This window comes from Chionomys nivalis, chromosome 18, assembly GCF_950005125.1.
Source record: "Chionomys nivalis chromosome 18, mChiNiv1.1, whole genome shotgun sequence".
NCBI classification, from domain to species: Eukaryota; Metazoa; Chordata; class Mammalia; order Rodentia; family Cricetidae; genus Chionomys; species Chionomys nivalis.
This window is the reverse complement of record NC_080103.1, coordinates 20,479,113-20,495,214: the sequence shown is the minus strand read 5'-3', so window position 1 is coordinate 20,495,214 and position 16,102 is coordinate 20,479,113. Positions and strand designations below refer to the sequence as shown.

At 38.3% G+C, this 16,102-nt stretch overlaps 1 protein-coding gene across 1 annotated transcript; it reads right to left on the bottom strand.

Annotated features, from left to right (window-relative positions):
- Window positions 1-652: 652 nt before the first annotated feature.
- LOC130889615 (acidic mammalian chitinase) lies at window positions 653-15,685 on the bottom strand. Its single transcript, XM_057793472.1, has 11 exons — window positions 15,661-15,685; window positions 14,492-14,521; window positions 13,407-13,608; window positions 8,134-8,190; window positions 7,294-7,459; window positions 3,616-3,740; window positions 3,308-3,431; window positions 2,838-3,023; window positions 1,976-2,095; window positions 1,751-1,889; window positions 653-918 (listed from the first exon to the last, which is right to left on the bottom strand). Exons 1-11 carry the CDS (start codon window positions 15,683-15,685, stop codon window positions 653-655), a joined length of 1,440 nt encoding a protein of 479 aa, XP_057649455.1.
- Between the last annotated feature and the right edge of the window lie 417 nt (window positions 15,686-16,102).

The following is a 16,102-nucleotide window of genomic DNA, read 5'->3' as shown; positions in this document are numbered from 1 at the left end:
AGAACAAAGCATCTCTGGTGACACTTTAGAGAGACACTAAATCATTAGGAGTTAATTTGATACTCTTGATAAAGACACCTGCAAGCCTTTTTGCTAGGTAGGCATCCAAAGAGGAGTCCAGGGCATGTATCTAGCCACTGCTTTCAACTCCAGAGTTGCTAGAACAGTACCAGATCCCCAGCAAGAGTGGGGATCTTGAACTTTATTCCTTAGCAATGCAAGCAGCACTGTGTATTCTCTAGACTTGGAGACGATCTCTAGGTTATTGACCCACCACCAAAGATCTTCTAGAGCCCAAGCTTTCGTGCACATGAACATTAGAGGGTAAAAAAAAAATGCAGAATTCGTGACTCCACTATGTTGTCACACACTCTTCTCTCTCCCTCCCTCCTCTCTCTCTCTCTCTCTCTCTCTCTCTCTCTCTCTCTCTCTCACACACACACACACACACACACACACACACACACAGAGAGAGAGAGAGAGAGAGAGAGAGAGAGAGAGAGAGAGAGCTGGTCTTTCTAAATGGATAAAAATCAAGGACGCCCAAGGTTTGGGAACTGATTTTATTACATAGCTTTAGATGGAAGCAAGATGTCTTTGGCAAGGCATAAAGGAAAGTGCAGAAGTTTGGGAAAGCATGACAGAGTCAGGTTCATGGCCAGTTGCAGCAAGTACAGCTGGTATCAAAGACAAGGCCTGCCTGACAGTGCTGCTGGTATGTGATCCCGTGGGAGCACTGCCAGAGGGCATTTCTGTCATCGGCCACAGGGTACAGGCCATCAGCTTTGCCGGCACAGAATCCACTGCTTTCAGAGCTTCCTCCAGAGCTCCCACTGCCACTCCCGCTTCCACTTCCAGTTCCTGGAGGAGAAGTCACTGGCTCAGTAGGCTCAGTAGGCACATCAGGGGCTGTGCAACCTAAAATATACAAATAGAGAGAGTAGAGGGTGGTCCTGCTATGGCTATGAACTTCACATCTAAGGAAAGAAAACTAGGTACATTATTGCCAGGAGGGTATTCAATTAGCTGAAGTCTCACACCTGAAGAAACTCAAAGACGATTACATATCAGGAATGAAGAAAAAAAGTGTGGATCCAGTCCCGATTTCTATTTTTTTCTCTTTTGCCATCTAAGGCATTCACGAATTAGCACAAAGAGATGGTTTTAAGATCTGAATATTAATACCTCGGAGAAAAAAATCTAGAACAGAGAGATTGAGACATTCCCTGAGTTGTGGATAAATAAGAGTACTATTGGCATGACTTCCTGTTATTTCATCCCAGGAACCTAAGCAAGACATTGAATAACACACACACACACACACACACACACACACACATTAAAGGACACACACACAGATTTGTATGCTAAAGATAAGCACAATTTCTGCAGACTCTTACGAACCTTGAAGTCCTAAATAAATTTTCCAGATCTCCTGAGTAAATTGGGAGCAGGGGGACCATGGGAGAGGGTTGAGGGGGAATGGAGAGGCAAGGAGGAGAGCAGAGAAAATGTATAGCTCAATAAAATAAAATAAAAATAAAAATTGTTCCCACACACACCAAAGTTAGGCTGGTTTCCCAAAATTCCACTAGAAGTTGAGATTTAGGAAAGGTCACCTGGGCAAGAACAAGGGAATGGAATGCGAAGAGTTTACCCCATGCAATGGGGTTGAGCATGCCAAGCCTGCCTTTATATTGATAAAGGGACATTGGAAACACACCATCTGCATACCCAGGTTGTCACTTACTTGTGGTCACACCGAGGGCCTTATTCAGAGTAGCGGTCAGAGGGAATTTGCCCTGGTCACAGAAAGAGCCAGTGAAGTCATCAAGATCAATGGCCCAGATCATGGCACCTCCAAAATTGTTCTGCTTAAGCCACTGAGTCTGTTTAAAGATCGGAGGTGTAAGGTTAATTTGTTTTCCTGAGCTTTGGTGTTGTGATGGCAGCAAATCCAAGGAGCTGACCTTACCTTGACATCGAAGCTCCTGACATTGTCATAGCCAACCCACTCGTTGCCTTTATAGGCATAGGGCACTTCCTGAGGGGCATCCCAGACCTCAGTGGCTCCATTTTTCAGGAAGGTGCAAATCTTTAAACATCAAGAGATTTCAACCGTTCACATGTTAATTTCATGAAAGAGAGAAACATTGATTTCTTTCCTTTCTTATCTTCAGTTGGGGCTACCTCAACTTTATGATTCAGTTTTGTTTGTAGTAAAAAAAAAATGAGTTGTTTTCATCATGGCAGTGGTGGCAATGTACAGACTGTCACTGAGCTACATCACATCCCTAGTCTTCCCTTTTAAAGGTAGACTCTGTCTATGCTTTGCTTTGGACGTAGGACTGTTTCAGCTTCCTAAATGTTCAGATTAAATGAACGACCAAAAAGGCTTGGAATATTTTTTACAAAAAGTCATTGTACAACATCTTACTACTTTGCTTTGTCCTATGCTACTAGAAATTATATCCAGGGCTGTGGCATTCTAGGCAAATAGTGTACACTCCCAGATCGAGTTATTTATCAAGTTCTTACGTTTTATGCATATTTTAGTACTAAAATATTGAAATCCATAGTACAATGAGAAATATGTTCATATGGTTTGTTTCTATGCTAATGTAACTGTTCTTAGTAGCATGATCTTTTGCTTGAAGAAATATTATTTGGATTAAATTTAGAAGCTTGTTGTCCAAACATATGGCACCAGGAGTGAACTGTTGACTACAGGTAGGTAATAGGCAAAATGAACTTTCAGATCCAGGAGATCCTAAATTGAAGGCTATGTACATGTTGGGTGTGAAATTCACAGAGCACTAGACAGCCAATCTACTGACCTCATAGTAGGCCCAGAACCCAGCCTCCCTGGTATAGGGTCCAGCAGGGCCAGCACCAGAGGTAGGGGCACCAATTCCATTATTGGAGGGATTGCTCAGGAGAAAATTGTGTCCATATTCTGGGAATCCAACAATGAGCTTCTCAGCTGGGGCTCCATTGTTCTTCCAGTAATTCATGGCATACTCCTGTAATGTAGGTTAGGAACAGGACCCAAACAGTAAGTGGTCAGTATTTAATTATATTAGCTCCCTGTTTTAGCAAGCAAATTATAAGATGTTCATAACCAATAGATTTATTTCTTGATATTTTCTTTTCAAAAACTTTTGATGAAGTTATAGTTCATGAAATATATCCAGAAACTTAAGAAGATCTTTATCTAATTTGGACGGTTGCTGAACTTGTGTAAATTGGGGGCCTTATTTCCATATGGTTTACTTTATCCCCATTCTGCATTCCTGTAGGGTCTTACCACATTGAGGTAAGCATTGCTGCCAGTGTCAGTAGGGTATTTGTAGAGGGGACTGTTCTCTCCTGTGTAGCCATCCCAGGAGCCATGGAGGTCATATGTCATGACATGGATTTGATCTAGGTACCTGATAGGTAGTTAAGATTTAAACTTATTTAAACGTTTCTGATAACTGTTTCTCACATCTATGCAGACAAAGACACCTATTCCAAAGCAAATTCACAGACAAGGTCTTGAGCGCAAGACATTTTTAGCATAACCACCGTGCTCTAATTGTTCCTGCAGAAGTTTAGAATAAGTACATCACTCACTGGGAAACTTCATGGATCTCATAGCCAGCCTCAATGGTGGAAACGCCAGCAGCTACAGCCGCAGTTATCAACAACCTGGGCTTGTTGTTCTCATTAGCCTCCTTCTCAAAAGCTTCACGAATCTCCTGTAGAACAAGGTAAGCATATTTGAAGTTAGTGTCAGAGATGTATATATAATGAATCCATATTTTCACAGCGTCTTTCTTCTCTAAAGTGCTTTCATCTATTTTGTCTGATTTAGTCTATCAATATCTTAATAATTTCAATAGTATAGATAACATTAATTTTAAAAATTACAGCTATGCAATATGCATGACAGTAGGAAATTTTATAAAGCTACACTCTCATTGGCGCCCTTTAACTAGTTGTCAGCAGTATAGAAAGTTGCTTCCATTCACCTTACAACACCAACATATCAATCAATAAAGTACTGAATTAGCAAGTGGGAAAGGGACAATGTCTGGGTGACAGGTCCAACTCAGTGACAGATGTTAGTTCACCCGCATTCTGTATGACTCTCATGTATTTGGAACACTGAGTTGAGCTCTGATAATGGCATTATTTGCGTCACCAGAGCATTCCAGGGATAGCTCTGAACATTGCTGTGCAGGTTGTCACTTTAAAAAAGTGAAATATCTTACTGGAAGAAGAAGAATATAAGCAGATTGTTATGTCTGTCTTCAAATGGTAAACACAGATATTGTAATGTCTGTGGTTTTATTCTCTGTCACTTCATTGAACAGAACTGTAGTCAATGATTATATGTTATAATTTACGTGGTCATGTTTCAACTAAGAAAAAATTGCCATTTCTGATCTTTGGAGCTATTCAACAAAGGCTAAAGTGAGCCTGTGGAAATATCTCAGTGGATGAAGTGCTTACCAGGCAGGCAGAAGGACCTGGGTTAAAGATTTCAATTCCCACAGAACACACATAAAATGTTTAAGCAAAACGAAGCTGCACATTTTTGTTAATCTTGGTTCTGATGAAACTGAGACAGAAAGATCCCTAGGGTTCACTGGCCAACTGGCCTGTACCACTCATTATTTTTAGGATTCTGAGAAACTGACTCAAAAATCAAGGTGGACAATGTTTGTGGAATGACACCCCACATACATGTATGCAATATATACATACATACACATAAAATGTTCATGTTCACATGTGTGAATACAAGCACTTGTGACAACCACAATTGCCAGTCTCACCTTCTACCTTCTTTGAGGCAGTTCATTTTGTTCTTTGCTACTGTGCTTGCCAGACTAGCTTGTCCACATGATTCCAGGGATGCTCCTGTCTCTACCTCCCATCTCTATAGGAAGCCTAGGACTGCGGATGTGCATTGCTGCATTTGGCCTAATGTGGGCTCTAGAAACTTGAACTCAGGTTCTCATACTTTGGACAAAAAACCTACCAAAGCATCTCACTAGTCCAAAATTGAAGTTATTATGAAGCCTGCTGATAATCCGATTGTAAACAGATGTTTTCCTATCCCAACTGATTAATACCAAATACCAAACCAAACGATTAATATTATTCAAAAGTGCTCAGACAATAGCTCACGCTTGTTACTAACTGTTACACTTAAATTAATCAATAACTCTTATCTCTGTTTAGCCATATGGCTTGGTACCTATTCTCAATCCAACATTCTCATCTTGCTTATTTCTGGTGGCTCTCTGTGTCTGGCCTTCCTCTTCCCAAAATTCTACGAGTCTGACTCTCACACTTCCTGCCCAGATATCAGCCAACCAGCTTTTGATTAGCAAATGAGAGTAATAGTGTAGAAAAAGTTTGTTTGGCAGCACCTGACACATGAATTGATGAAGAAAATAATTTACATTGTTATATGAAACCCATGTTGTGGTGAGGTCACTGAAAGGTCAGAAAACGAACAGGATAATTTCACAGGCTTGGTCCAGAAATTTCAAAATGAAAACCATTTGTCTCCAGCCAAACTGCTAACTAGAAGTGCCAGACAAAACCACATACTACCTCACCTTAGACTGCCTAGGATGAAACTGTGATCAACCAAGACCACCTTAGCTTTTGTGTCCCTCAGTATTGCAGACTTGATTTCCCTGGAAGAGATTGTATGACAGGAGAGGATGTGTTTAGTAGGTGCGTAGTCAGGACTTCACTCATTTACACGGTGGAAACTACACACCCAGAAGGTGCATGCTAAGATATTCACTCTTGAACATCAAATACTTCTCCAAAACAGAAACAACTCCAACATGCAGCCTACTTTGCTACACTGTTTGTGGACCTCTAATCACTGCTTCTACTCACAATGTACAAAAATAAAAACAATGAAAACAAATAAAAACAGGTTTTCTTATTGCTGTGGTGTAAAGTGTCAATTTATTAACTACCAATTTCTTTCCCAATTTGACAAACATAATAACTATTGCTTTACAATTCCATTTATTTTTTCTTAGCAATTATATACATTTCCTGATGAGCTCAGAAGTGCTTTTTATTGTGACCTCTAGATTGGTATTTATTCAATTATTTGTGGTTATTCCAGATGTGACATATGCATATTCAAAGCTAAATAAAACAACCTCATTATTCTTCCTATCTATACCAGCTCCACTACAATAAAACTAGTCTTCAAATTCAAAAAACTAGGGATCCTTTCTACTTCAAACCCAATTCTTAATGATATTTGTTCTTTTTATAGATCTCTGTATATTCTCTTCTTCTTCCAGTGTTAAGGCCACTAGGGGGACCTTCGTCACCTTTTGCCTCACTTACTTCTTTGAACTCCTGCTTTATCCTGCCTCTGCACTCCCAATTCATGAGTCATAGTTAATCCAGAAATAACCATTCCAAAATTCCAAGTCTTGTCATATTTATTGGTCATGAAATCTTTCAAAGATCTACATTGTCCTTAGATAGGTTCAGAATTCTTTAACTCAATATAAGTCTCCACATGGTCTGATTCTTGCCACCTATTTTTCTCACAGGCTTGAAACTCGTTCCCCACTTGCACACACAAATCTGTCTTCTCTTGTGTGATTTCCACCCTCACTGAATTGGATAACACCAAGTTCTCTCAATGAAATCCAACGTCACTTTGCCTAGAATGCTCCTTGTGTCTTTGCACAACAGCAGAATCAGGTAACTCCTCATTTGGTTTTGGAGTCAGTAGACCGTTAATACATCAGTATTTATCAAAATGTACTAGAGTTATTGCTCGTGCTCCATTCCTCAGATATGTGTTCTATAAAGTCAAGATTCTGCCTTATCCTTGGTTTTGGCTTTTAACAAATAACTTGCACAGAGCTAAATTCCTCAATAACAGTAGATAGTTTTGTGCAATGACTCAGTAACAGACAGCACGGGTATTAGTGACACTTACTAGCTCTGTGACAGTCAATATACTTGCATATTTTCAGTGCCTAAGTTGCTTGTCTGTAAAATGAGGACCCTAATGCTTAGCAAACCTACATAATAGAGTAAATGTTAAGATGAAATGAATTGTTCTGAAAACAGCATATAATGTCCAATACGTAGTTTGTTCAAGGAGTGCATGGTATCTAAGCACCTTTACTATGCTAAGATTCCATAATTATCAAGTCATATTTGGTTCTACTATGCAAGCACTCAATTGTCCTTGGGAAAAAATAGGCTTTGAATTATGGGGATACCACCTCTTCCCATTTTTCTCACCTTCACCAGGACAGTGAAGAGATGCTTGTCATCAGAAGGGCTTCCACGAGAGCCTGGGTATTCCCAGTCCAGATCCAGTCCATCAAACCCATACTGTCGCAGGAATTTGATGGCTGAAGTGATGAAGGTGTTGCGGTTCTGGGAAGTGGAGACCATCGTAGTGAAGCTGAGACAAACCAAAATAAGGCAGCATAAGATCTTGACATTTTTTATGTATCAGAATAAAAACAATTTGCAGTTCAATTTCTTCCTCACTGTCCTTACCCGGGACCTGATTGAGAATTAAAGTACATTCCAGGGTTCTCTCTTTGTAATCATTACTCTTGCCAGTCACAGTACCACAGAATCCACATTATCCTATCATTCATCCCCACTCCCAACTTAGATGGGTTTTTTTGCAAATTGCCTTGTTGTTTTTCATGCCTAACTAACTTAGTTCACAGACAATTCTGTATCTTCAAATACACTCCAAGTTCATGTGTATTCAAGTAAGTCTTGTTGGTATACCTGTCAGGAAGACAGACAAAAGATATACACAACCTTCATCAATCCTTGTGCCCTTTATATACTTTATGAAGAGGCTTCTTTAGAAGCAAGCAGCTAAAACTCAGAGGATGGCATCCCAAAGCATCCATCAAAATTTATCCCTAGGAAAGTCACAATAGACGTCCTAAAATTTTCTAATAAGAATTATGACCTTTTATGGTACTTTATTAAGTTAGACCTTAATTTAATGGCAGTCCTTAATATCCATCAGGAGTTTTGAAATCTAAAAGGGCAAGGATCATGCTTGAAATACATCACTTTTAATGAACAATTGTTTTTCTAAAGAGAACTTACGGGCCAGATCCAAAGTTCCAGCCTCCAATGGCCAAGAGGGTTTTCAATTTGCTATTCCTTTAAAGCAAAAGAAAAAAGGGAGAGAAATGTTTAAATTCATGGGTCCTGCCATTTAAAACAGCATTGCTGTTTATAGTATTGTGTCTGCTGAAACTATGAAGAATAGGGCGGTGTCATACTGTCTGCTGAAGATTTATTTGAGGTATTTTCTTCCACTACTGAACTTTATTACCACCATAAATGAGGTCAGAGCCACTCAGAGAAATCAGATCTATACAACTCTTCAGTCTTATTGTCTTGTACTAGCAGTATTTGTACTACATATAACTTAGAAGCATAATTACCTCCTTGCTGTTTCATCAGATAAAGTGTTGAATAATGCTAAAGTGTAATTACTTTAGTATACACTATAATAATTAATATAAGTTAATTGACTTAACTTTACAAACATAGATGGGAATAGTACTGATGAAACAACTGTATCATAAGAATCAAGTGCAAGGGTAGTGAGAGGACATGAAAACTCTAGCTTTATTTTCCTTTCCCCTAAGATTCTGACAATATTACTTTAGGGCAAATGGTTCTCAACCTTCCTAATGCTGTGACCCTTTAATATAGTTCCTCATGTTGGGGTGATGCCCAAACATAAAATTATTTCATTGCTACTTCATAGCTGTAGTATCGGTATTATAAACTGTAATGAAAATATCTTATATTTCTAATTTCTTCAAGAATGTTCCTCCATTGATGGTGGGAGTGAAAACTTGTACTACTTTGGGAAACAGTATGGGGGTTTCTCAGAAAATAAGGAAATAATCTATCTCAAGACCCAGCAATACCATTGTCTGATATATACCCAAAGGATGCTCAACCATACCACAAGAACATGTGATCAACTGTGTTCAAAGCAGCACTACTCATAATAACCAGAACCTGTAAACAACCTAGCTACCCCTCAACTGAAGAATGGATAAAGAAGATGTGTTACATTTACACAATGGAGTACTGCACAAAAGTAAAAAATAATGACATCTTAAATTTGCAGACAAATGGGTGGATCTAGAAAAAGTCCTATTGAGTGAGGTAAACCAAGCCCAGAAAAGCAAATATAATATGCACTCACTAAATAAGTAGTTTTTAGACAGAAGTCAAAGAAAAAACAGCCTACAGTCCACAACCCCAGAGAATCTAAACAACAAAGGGGAGACCCAAGAGAGACATTCAAGGATCTGTATAGGAAGGAGAAAATGGCAAGATCTCCTGAATAACTTGGTCACTTGGAGGTCATGGGAGAGGGTAAAAGTAGGGGAGAAAGTGAAGGGAGTGAGGGAAAATGTATAGCTCAAGAAAAACAATGAAAAGAAAAAGTTAACATGCCAAGAGCCATGTGGCAGGATGCAAATTGATAGAAATGGGTTGATTTAAGTTCTAGGAGCTAGTTAGAAACCAGTCTAAGCTATTAACTGAGCTTTCATAATTAAGAAAGTCTCCATGCCCTGCATTGGGACCTGACTGGTAGGAGAGAAAAAGTCCCAACTACACAGTTAGAATGGGGAGGGGAATTTGAGGTTGTTGAGTGGAAACCTAATAAAATGGAAATGTCCTCAAATCTATAAAGGTGACCCTCATGAGGATTACTAATAATGGGGGATATGATATCTCAACTATTCACCACTTTTAGCCAGGTAAGTTATTCAGTTGTAGGACCAATTTGCATTTAATTGAGTTGTTGGCCAAGGGTATCCCTTGGAAATCCCCAAATGCACCCAGGATGTTGCTAAAACAAAAGGCCACTCTCCACATACTGACAGTGGGGACCCATTGCCAAGGAAAACATCCATACATCTCTCATCGAACATGGAGAAGCTAAGCTGGTGCCCACATGTAGCCTTCAACCCTGTGTCCTAGTCTCTTTGGTGTGGGAAAGTACTTTGCAGGCTACTGAAACACAAACATGGACACCAACACAGGCACAAAATCTTCAACCTACAATCTGTCCTGCTATAAAATACGCTACTACAATGGTGGCACAGAACTTCTGCGAGAAGCCAACCAATGTCTGATTTGACCTAAGACCCACTCCACAAAAGGTAACTCATGCTGACACTTCTAGGGTGGCCAAGAATGAGCGAATGGATAGCCCAAAGAACTAGGGTAAAACAAAACACTGCTGATCTATAAATAAAGAAATAAATACAAATAAAATAACTCCTAATAGTATTCTGCTATAGTCATAGACTAGTGCCTTATCTAATCATCATCAAAAAGACTTCTTCTGGCAGCAGATGGGAACAGAGTCAGAGACCCACAGTCAGACATTATACATTGGGAGAGTGAAACTGAGAGGTCCCCATCAAGTCCTTCTCCTCTGTGCTCAGGGAATCCTTACCAAATGAGAAGCAGATTCATTTTGCTTTGTTTTGTTTTTTAAACAGAGTTTTTCTGTGTAGCTTTGGCTATCTTGTATTCATTCTGTAGTCCATGCTGGTCTTGAACACGCAGAGATCTGCCTGAACCTGACTGCTGACTGTTGGGATTAAAGACATGTGCCACCACCACCAGGCTGGCAGAAAGGTTCTAAGATCAAGAGGAGACAGAGGACACCAGAAGACCAAGGACTTCTGAATCAACTAAACAAGTAAACATAAGCTCATAGAGCTGAAAAATCAATCACATGGTCTACAGTAGTCAGGAACAAGTTTTCTTCATACATACTATAAATATTAGTTTAGTATATTATGGTGCTCCTCACTGTAAAAGCAAGTGGAACTGTGATTCTTGAGACTGTGCTTCATACTCTTTTTCTACTATTGGTTTTCCATGTCCAACTTCAATATGGTAGTTTTATCTTATTCTTATCATTTTTAATTATTATTTTTATAAGCCTTTTCTTTTCTAGTAAAAGACAGAAAGGGAGTACTCTTTCAGAAAAGGGAAGTAGGGAAGAATGGGAGGAGAAGAGAAAGGGGAAACTGTAATCTTGATATGTTGTATGATAAGAGAATCTATCTTAAATAAAAGAAAAATATCTTTATATATAATGTGTAATCTAATATATATAATCTCTATAGTAGTAGGTTTCCATATGATTTGTCAAAAAGCCTTTAGTGTATATTGTCACTCCTCTTATTCTCTCATTTATTCAGCCCACCATCCCCTCCACGACCTAATCTTCCTATTCTATTTTCCTTTTATCTCTTTATAAAACTATATTTTGTTTTCTGTTTTGGAAGAGTGTATCCTCCTGCCTGATCCTTTTTTAATTACATAACCTCTGTGGCTATTCAGATGAAACACACATACGCAAAGCTTAAAGTCAAACATCCACATATAAGAGAAAATATGTGATGATTATCTTTGAGTCCAGGTTACCTTGCTCAGGATGATGGTTTCTAACTCCATCCATTTACCTGCAAATTTCATTTTTCTTGACAGTTGAGTAATACCATATTGTATAAATGTGTCATGTTTTCATTATCTACTCATCAGCTGATGGACAATTAAGCTGTTTCCCATTTCTGGCTATTATGAAGAGTACAGCAGTGACCATGGATAAGCAAGTATCTCTACAGTAAGATGTAGAATTCATTGAGTATATACCCATGAGTGATGGACTGGATCTGGAAGTAGATTGATTTTCAGCTTAATGAAGAGGAGAAAATATCTGCAAACTATTTATCTTGCTAGGAATGCTATTCCAAACATATGAAGAACTCATCTCAATTTTAAGGAAACAACCTAATTGTAAAAGGGAGAAGACCCTGAATAGATGTTTTCAAATAATACTTTAAATGTACTAAAGACATATAAAATAGTTGGCCAATTACTCATCAGGAAAAAATGTAAACTAAAACATTATTGAGAGTGGATTTTATCAAAAACAGAATAGATAAGCCATATTGTCAATGATAGCACTTCAATATTCATTGTAGCATTATTATTAGTTATTTAAGGTACAAAATCACTGCAAATGTCTAGAAAAAGAATGAAACTTTAGAAACCATGTGCTATAATATGCAAATAAATATGTTATACAATCATTAAAAGAATAAAATCTGCCATTTGAAACAAAATTTCTAATTTTGAAGACATGTTAGCTGAAATTAAAAATTAAAGACATAGATTAACAAATAATACAAGATCTCACTTATAAGCAGATCTAAAATATTTGAACTCAGAAAAGTAGATGGCAGAATTTTATTTTTTTGTTTTCATTGAAAATAGATTTCTTTTCATACAATATACCCTGATTATTATTTCTCCCCCCTCAAAAACTCCCACTCTTTCAGCTTTACTCTTCTCTCTGTATTCATTCCCTTTCTTACTATTATTAGAAAACAATAGGCTTCTAAAAGATAGCTAAACATGACAAAATAAAATATAATAAAATGAAGCAAAAATGATCATATTAAAGTTATAATGCTTAAGCAGAGAGAGAAAGGATTAAAGAGATGTTGGTCAGCAATACAAACGTTGAATCAGATAGAATGAGTTCAGAGCTTATCACTACAACATACGGCCTACAATTCATAGTATTGTAACATATTTTGAAAACAATTTGTATCAACAAGAAATCAAAAGAACCTGTCTATCCACAGGTTCTTGGTCCTGACAATAATGCCTTTATGAGTTTTATTATGTGCACCAAGCCATAAATCAAAGAGGGAAATATCACAGAAGAGAAGGTAGAAAGAAGCAGAGACAGTGAACTACAATATGTTGTTTTCCAGAAACAACAGGGAAGTTGCACATATGAATGCACTTCACTGAAAGTGGAACACCCTGCACAAGACATCCAAGATCTTGAGCCAGACTAAATACCATCATGGAAAGAGAGGGTGGGCATAAGGTCACATCTCTAGCTGAAGCACTGGTGCCAAATGATAGGTTCTGGGAAAGTGGTTGACTCCTTGTAGGCAAACATTATTCCAGTTAATTCCCACACACTTAGGAATATATAGACAGCGCAAATTAGACTATGTGAGTTTAAAACAAAGATGAGGACAATAAAGTTGTATAGGTAGAGAAAGAGAGAGCATATGAGGAATATGGGGGAGGTAGTAATATGATTTGAATACATTTATACAAATTCTAAAAACTAATTTTTAAAAGTAAAAGATCATAGATAATAGATACAAAGATAGATAGATGATAGATTGATAATAAACATTGACTTTTGATATTCAGTTTTGACTAATATCTTTAAAGAAACTGGGACTTGGCAACAACTTATTCAAATGATTCTAATTTAGATATTTACCCCTTTCTTTTACCTGTTTTTGAGGTCATTGAAAGCTTTGTATAACTCTACATCATTCCATTCTATGGTGGTGATCTCATTGTTCTGCATCCCAGCAAAAGCATAGATCAGGTGAGTACACAGGCAAGGGTCGATGTTATCAGGTGTGAAACGCCCTAGGCCTGGCCGATACTGGGCCCAGTTGGAGAAGTAGCATACCAGTTTGTAAGCAGACCCTGTGGTGGTTAAAAATAAGGATGATGGTCCAGTATAGATATCACTGAACTATGATGAAAGTTTGGGCTTTGCTTATGCCCCACCCACCCACCTCATAAGCCTGATCTCCAGCTGGAGGTAACTAGTTGAGCACTCCTACAGATGAGCTAAGAAATGGTTTATATTCTCTTTGAGAGTTTGGAAAATCTTAGTCTTCTTCTAAGATAGAATCTCATAGTTCTTCGAGTCCAGTGGTCCCATGAAGCTCAGTGAATGATAATTTAAGAACCCTTAGGTGGTCAAGCTATAGAGGATAGTAGTAATGATTGAGCTAAAAGTCTACTCTTACACAAAACAAACCCATCTCTCTCTTTCTATTATGTTTTATGTCTTGTTTTATTTCCCAAATAGAGTAATACTGGGGTGATGCTGGATATTTGTACACTGTCTGAAGTTGTGTCACTGTGACTGTATTAATAAAAAATCTGAGTGGCCAAAACTAGACAGGAAAGGAAAGGCAGGAATTCTAAGCAGAAGGAGAAACTCAGGCAGTTAGAATCTGCCTGCAAGAGTGACGCCAGTGAGTTAAGGAATAGGTCAGGCATACAGAAGGGGAGACAGGTAAAAGCCACATAGTAGAATATAGATTAATAAAAACAGGTTAATTTTAGTCATAGAGTTAGTTGGTAACAAGCCTAAGCTAAAAGCCAGGCTCCCATATTTAATAATAAGTCTCAGTGTCAATATTGAAGAGCTGGTGGTCCCACAAAGACAGAAGTCTGACTTTACCTGGGTGTATTTTTAATTATATTAATCAGACAATTGTTTTATGTAAATTTGGGTGTTTCAGTTTTATGGTATCTAATCATTTTGTAGCCAATAAAACATGGAATTGTGACTTACCCAGATAAGCATTCAGCAGAAGGGCCAGACCTAGTGAGAGAAAATACACATTTGTTCTGAACCGGCTGCCTGAATCCTCTCAGATATAACTCTAGAGCCTTATGGTTCATCCTGCTTGCCATGTGTTGTGACTTGTGTAAAAGAACGAACTTTTCAGTAAACATTCTTTGATCTACACTTTACCAGTTATTCAAAAATACGCATCACCCTTTTCTCCATTCTGAGTCATAAAATTTTTTTGTAAGTCTACTATCTGTGAAGCAGGGCTGACTGAAATTGCTCCAAATTCACTGCACTCAGTGACCGTGCATCAGATGTGTCTCATTTCCAGAGCTGATATGAGCTCAGGACTTCAACAGATAAGACATCCTCCAAAGAAGTGAGTCGAGCAGCAGGAATATGTTAGAAGCATCTTCAGAGAAGATTTCCTAGAGAATGTACGATGCAAGCCTCCAGAAGCTGCTCCTTGGCTTCAGTAGAGCACTGTCTTTTAGACATCACGTCACTCTACAGCACAATCTGGCCTTGACATGGAGACCCTCCTGCCTGTGTCACCTGAGTACTGGAACCACAAGCTTGAACACTGTCAAGAGAAGTGGGCCACTGCTTCTTTTATACATTGGGTTTCAGTATCCCTTTGAAAAGTCTTTGAAGAAAAATAAAGTTTCTAAAGCACAAATTTAAAGCAGATGGCAAGCTTTAGATGTGAACTGGGCCTTAACAACTACTTAATTCACCACTTGGATTAAATGTCTCAGAGGAACACGTATGTCATCATCACCTAACCAGGACTATAAAGGAAAGAAATAATCCTGCAGAAAGCAAAGCAATGACAACTTGCATGGCTTTATGTCTATTCCTGTGGATTTTACCTCCAAAGGATTTAGTTCCAAGACACGAAGAAATAATTGAACACAAATCATTTAAGGCATATTGTGCAGGAAGATAAGTGCATAAAAAGAATGACTGGATGGGGCAGGAAAGGAGACTTGCTTTTGTGGCCATGCCAGTGGCATGAGCTTTGAGAACAAGAGAAAGACTGATTGCATGAAGGAAGAATGCATGTAGTGAGAAGAAAGGAAGGAAAAGTATAGAGGTGTAGTGTAATGACTGTTTCATGATTATGAGAGCCTGAAAAAGACAGACACAAAACAAGGCTACAGACTCACCAGCAACAAGAATGAGCTTGGCCATGATTCCTGCAGTACTGGTCAAGCAGGTCATGAATGGCTTTTTCTACCATCTGAGTGCCTACTTATCACAAGGGTTTCTCAACAGACAGTGTTTACCCAAGGTATGTACATGACTAATCATTATATTCACAAATCTCCTCATCAGATTTGGTTGCTTACTTCTGTCATCAATGTCATCACCTTTCCTTCCTTGTGTCAAATAAATAGCACCATGTCTCCTTAGGAAGTGCATGTGGAAGATCCATTAAATATGACCTTTAGACCTAATATCTTTTTTGGCACTTCCCAGGGTGGACAAACACCTGTTCATATACTGAAGTTAAGTTTCATTTTGTGGACATTTTGTGCCTGGCACTAAAGAAGGATCTTATTGCAAAGTAAACACCAAAAATCTTTGGAAATTATTGCTGTTTTTAAA

What these genes read in the sequence shown, in the direction of transcription:
- LOC130889615 (XM_057793472.1), bottom strand. Translation starts at nt 15,685, where the DNA reads ATGGCCAAGCTCATTCTTGTTGCTG. An exon ending in CAAGCTCATTCTTGTTGCTG is followed by an intron (nt 14,522 to 15,660) that starts GTGAGTCTGTAG and finishes TTCTCTCACTAG; the next exon opens with GTCTGGCCCTTCTGCTGAAT. An exon ending in TCTTCACTGTCCTGGTGAAG is followed by an intron (nt 3,741 to 7,293) that starts GTGAGAAAAATG and finishes CTTGTTCTACAG; the next exon opens with GAGATTCGTGAAGCTTTTGA.